We start from the raw sequence: 5,406 nt of genomic DNA, 5'->3' as shown, positions 1-5,406 counted from the left end.
GGTGCAAAACACTGTAGCTAGACTCTTGAAGAAGACAGACTATCACTAGCACATAACTTTGGTGTTTAAAAGCTTGCACTGGCTGCCCATACATTATTGGGCAAGGTTCAAAGCTCTTGTATTAATTTTCAAGGCCCTTAGCAACTTGAATCCAGGGTCTACCAGATCCCTTATGCCCCTGCCCAATCACTAAAGTATTTGGGGGAATCACAGTTACTGGTCCTCCATGGCTCAAATGCATGGCTTGTAACCACTAGGAGCTGACCATTCAGTGTTGGGGATCAATTTTGTGAAACTCCCTTCCAGTTCAAGTCAGATAGGCCCCCCTACTGAAATTCCAGAGCTTACTGAAGACTTTTTTTGTTATTCCATCAGGCTTTTTATCGGAATTCTTATTTTATAGATTTAACTCATTTTTACTTTCATTGTTTTGAGTCTACTGTACACCACTTACAGATGACTGTAATTAAGTGGTATAAACATTGTGAACAAGAATAATAATCAATATTGCTTCATGTATTTGTCCCAAATGTTGCAGTGGGCAGTAATATGTACCTTACATGGTTATAGAAGATCCATAAAAAAAGGAAGTCAGAAATCAAGGTCTCTCTTTACCATCGTAGCAGAAGATGTCATATGAAGTCTAGAAAGTGTAGCAACTGCTGACTACAAAGTGTTTGGCTTTCTATTTGTAAGAAACTTGGCCTTGATACTAACAAGAGGGTATACTTTGATTTATGAATGGTTCCCTGGTAGAGCACACGAGACAAGGGAAATCTGGTACTGTCCTACTCAATATACAGGGGGATATAATGGTATAGCATAGCTCATGCAACCTTGCCCTTTAAAAATAAGGAACAACAGAGGATTACCGTATATATAACTCCTTTAACATAACACATTATATTCCTAACTCTCTGTGCTAGAAGGCTTGGCCAATCCTATCTTTGAAAAAGAAACTCTATCCAATGGTAGACTCTATCCTGGGAGTACAGAAGTAGTGACACCATGAGTTTGGAGCCATTTATAAAGTCCTTTTCAATCATCCCAGAGAGGAGCAGCAGGAATCTTCTGTTGGATCTCCCACCAATAATTTAACTTGGTATGAACACTTGTAAACTGCAAGTTCACAGTGGTAAGGCACCATAAACCACTTGCTACTGTCGATGCTCCTTATTTCTCTCAAGGCAAGAATTAGGAGGGTCAACTTACCACATATTGGTTCAGGTGATAGGGATGGGAGAACGCTCTCGCCATCCCTATGTGAAGGGTATTCCGTTAAAGGAATCCAGGGACTCAATGGTTTGGTCAGCCCCTGAGAGGGGGTTGTGCTCGTGCCTGAGTCCAGGGGGACATTTGGGTGGCAGAGATAGCCTGTTCCCAGCTTTCTGCTTATCCAGATGTTCACCTTTGGCTGACCTATGCTGGAACCCTGGGTCAGCGCTACCTGTATGGCAAGGAGCTAGTCGAACCAGAGCCTATGCAACCATTCACTTTTTGTAATCAATAAAGTTGTGGCCTAAATTCTGCCAAAAACCAAAACTAAAATTTGAGTCGTGTGAATTTATTTAGGGGGGGAGGTTTCTGGGTCTGAACACGCAAAACATTGAGTCTGCAGAAGCATTGCAGCTTGCCAGATGGAACAATCCCTCCTCCTCCTGAACACTGTTCTGGGGTTTCCCTGACACAAATTTGGGGGTGCTTAAGGGGAGGAGGGAGGTGGTAACCCAACTGCACAAGTGGAAATGCTTGTTCAGAGCTCCTGCTGACAGGGCTCATTTGCTGAATCCTGCCCATTATCATCTAAAGTGGGGACCCCCCATTTGAAATCTGTGAAGTAAAGGCAGGGGCGGCGGTATAAAGCCATGCAGTCCGAAGTCTAAAAACTCCACTGATGTTGGGTTCTGCTGGTTCAAATGTAAGCTCCAGAATATTAAGTCTACTTTAACTGCAGTCCGCTAATATCTGATGCTGCTCTAAAGCCCTAAAATCTGAACCTTCTATTACAGGAACCACTGGTTTATTTTGCATCTGAGAGAGGACAGTGCCTATGAGAAAGTATGGTGCATGCAAAACAGCATCACCACATAAAAAAAGAGTTCCAACCACACTGAAATTTCCTGCAAAGTTTTATTTGCTTCGTGTGCAGGGATGTGCTGTTCTTTGGGCGGTATGGAGTAGTTAAAAAGGTATGCAGGGCTTTCAAAGTTACACAGATATCTTTAGAACAGAAAAAAGGGGCAGAAGAAGAGTCATTCTGTATTAGAGCAAAGAAGAAGAGTCATTCTGTATTAGAGCAAAGAAGAAGAGTCATTCTGTATTAGAGCAAAGTCCCATCATCCTGATGGTGGCCAGCCAAATCCCTCAGGGAAGCCCCACAATCAGCGCTTGAGCCCTCTCCCTACTTGCGACTCCCAGCAAATGGTATCAAAATGCACGATGTCTCCTACAATGGAGGTAGATCACAATAGTCATGACTAGTAGCCATTGATAGCTGTGTCCTCCAAAATTTTGTCTGAGAGTCAGTGTGGTATAGTAGTTAGAATGTCAGACTAGGACCTGGGAGGCCAGGGTTCAAATCCCCAGTCAGCCATGAAGCTACACATTATAGCTTGTGTATTGGTCCAGGGAGCACAATGTGAACCAAGCAAAATTATCCCCCATCTCTAGCTGAGAAATGGTCTAAGGTACTAACCTTAGACCATTTCTCAGGGACAGGGAAGAACATGCATCGAATAATGTATTTAGGAAGGGGTCACAGGTCAGTGGGAGAGCATCTGCTTTGCATTCAAAGGTCCCACGTTGCTGTTGTTTATTGAATTTGTATACCGCCTTATACCTGTAGGTCTCAGGTTGCTTCACAACACAAAGTTACAATATCCAAAGCACAAAATACATAATAAAAACAACAAAAACAATCAACAATACACACTACTAAACAATACACTCCCCAACGGAAAACCCCAACCAGTACTCCAACCCACAAATGTACAACAACAACAACAACAACAACAATTTATTATTTGTACCCCGCCCATCTGGCTGGGTTTCTCCAGCCACTCTGGGTGGCTTCCAGAAAAGACTAAAAATACATTAAAATGTCACACATTAAAAACTTCCCTGAACAGGGCTGCCTTCAGATGTCTTCTAAATGTCAGGTAGTTGTTTATCTCTTTGACATCTGATGGGAGGGCATTCCACAGGGAGGGCACCACTACCAAGAAGGCCCTCTGCCTGGTTCCCTGTAGCTCAACATTACAAGACTCAACATTAATGTATACCATTTAACAACAATTTAAAACAACCCCTCCAAATAAACCAGCACCCACCCAAGTTAAAACCTCATCCCTGTTAAAACAATAATTTTAACAAACCCTCGATGTGCCACCCCCCTAAGTGTCATCCCTTTAAGTGTGGCCCTGTCCCAGGGCAGGCAGGCTTTATAGAGCTGCCCCATCTGCTGATGTATGTCTAGCTGGGGCAGCAGATATTTCCAATGCTGCCTGCCTGTCTTCCCAGGGTCCCGGTCCTTGCAGGACTCTCTGCAGTCCTTTCGAGTGAGGGGAAACTGGCAGCTCACGATATTTTGTTGTTTAATCTTCAAGAATAAAAATAAATTTAAAATGGCAGACAAATTATATCACACATTCAGATTTTTGGACCTGATCTCTTTTGGTGTCTTTCTTCCTTAGGTGTTAGGTAAATCCTAGAACTTGTGACCCACCTCTGCAAAGCAAAGAATGTGGAAAGGAGGATTTCTCTATCTCCACCTGAGCAGGTTTCATTTCCTTCTTCACTTTCGGCAGATGTAAGGGGAGTTCAGCAGTTGGGAGAACCCCGCTCCACAGTGACTATGAGATGACAAAGGTCTGAAGACAGTGCCATTGTGAGAAAGCTTCTAAGTTCCTTTTGGTGCCATGAATGCCACCCACTCAACCTGCCCTGTGGCTTTAAACACCACCAAATACTTCACAATTCCTATGTACTCTGTGGCACTGACAGCTGGGCTGCCTCTGAATTGTTTGGCCCTTTGGGCCGTGATAACCCACATCAAAAAGTCCATTGTTCTCTCGGTCTATGTGCTGAACGTGGTGCTGGCTAACCTCTTGCAGAGTCTGCTGCTACCCTTCTGGATTGCTTACAGTTCCCGCAACCACCACTGGATCCTAGGGCAAGTGGCCTGTGTGGTGGTTGGTGTGGTCCACTCCACAAACTTCTATGCCAAGAACAGCTTCCTATGCCTCATTGCCATGGACCGTTACATAGGGTTAATTCACCCAATGAAGTTCCACAGATTGCAAACAATGAGCAGTGCCACCACGGTGAGCGTTGTGGCTTGGCTCCTGGTGGCCATTTTGTGTGCTGCTGGCATCTGGCTAGAGATGAAGGACTTGGGGACATGGCAAGGGAATTGTTTAGACAGCATCCAATTAGGCAAGGACTATGCACACTTCAAGATATCCACCATGAGCCTCACTTTATTCATTCCTTGCATTCTCATGGGATTCTTCTACCTTAGGGTGCTGCTTGAGGTCAGGAAGATGACATCTCTGCATCAAAGAATAAAACGGAGGATCTGTGGCTTTATCTCCGTTATCTTGGCCTCCTACTTCTTGCTCTATACTCCCTTCCAACTGGTTTCATTTTATAGATTCTACTGGACACTGGAGCTGGAAAAGGACAAGATCTGTGATTTTAAGAGGAGCATTTTCAATTCCATGTACTTTACTTGGTGTTTGGCCACCTTGGCTAATATATTGGATCCCCTTCTTTACGTCCTGCTCCTTAAAGATGTTCAGGCTGATCTTAAAGATCAGCTCAGTTTCAAAGGTCACAGGACAGAAAACACACATAAGTTGGAAGATCTTCCTTTACATTCCACAACAGAACAGACATAAAAGCAACCTGAGGTTCAATAAGTCATCTACTGGCTTTAGACATGGAAAACCTAATGGTTAATCACAGTGTCTTTCAAACTTCTCTGCTCTCTGACACTAAAAGAAGTGGCTGATTTGACCAGGTCAAAAAGAAAAATAAGGACCCTCACACACAAGGAAGTGTGTTTCTAAAGTCATCAGGAAGAACTTCTGACAATAAGAGCTGTTAGATGGTGAAACGGACCCCTTCACAGGTTGGTGGACCCTCCTTACTTGGAGGTCTTTAAGCAGAGGTTGGATGGCCACCTGTCATGGAAGCTTTAGTTGAGAGCAGTTGGAATAGATGACCCTTGGGATCCCTTCCAACTCTACAACTCTACAATCCTATGAAAGTAACATGACCTGTAGAATTCCAAAGTTGTTGACCACAGCTTCAATATACTGATGGTGCTCAGCTCTGTCTTTCCATCCCGTCTGAATCAGGAGAGCCTGTTCAGGTGGTGGACTGGTGTCTGGAGACAATGGTGGG

General features: G+C 44.0%; 1 protein-coding gene across 1 annotated transcript; it reads left to right on the top strand.

Annotated features, from left to right (window-relative positions):
* Positions 1-3,917: 3,917 nt before the first annotated feature.
* LOC308457905 (G-protein coupled receptor 4-like) lies at positions 3,918-4,975 on the top strand (the record flags this gene model as incomplete). Its single annotated transcript, XM_080972125.1, has 1 exon — positions 3,918-4,975. The coding sequence occupies one exon, from the start codon at positions 3,918-3,920 to the stop codon at positions 4,896-4,898; it is 981 nt and encodes a 326-aa protein (XP_080828251.1). The 3' UTR covers positions 4,899-4,975.
* Between the last annotated feature and the right edge of the window lie 431 nt (positions 4,976-5,406).

This window comes from Podarcis pityusensis, assembly GCF_964106645.2.
Source record: "Podarcis pityusensis genome assembly, chromosome: 11".
NCBI classification, from domain to species: Eukaryota; Metazoa; Chordata; class Lepidosauria; order Squamata; family Lacertidae; genus Podarcis; species Podarcis pityusensis.
This window is presented reverse-complemented; position numbering and strand designations above follow the sequence as displayed.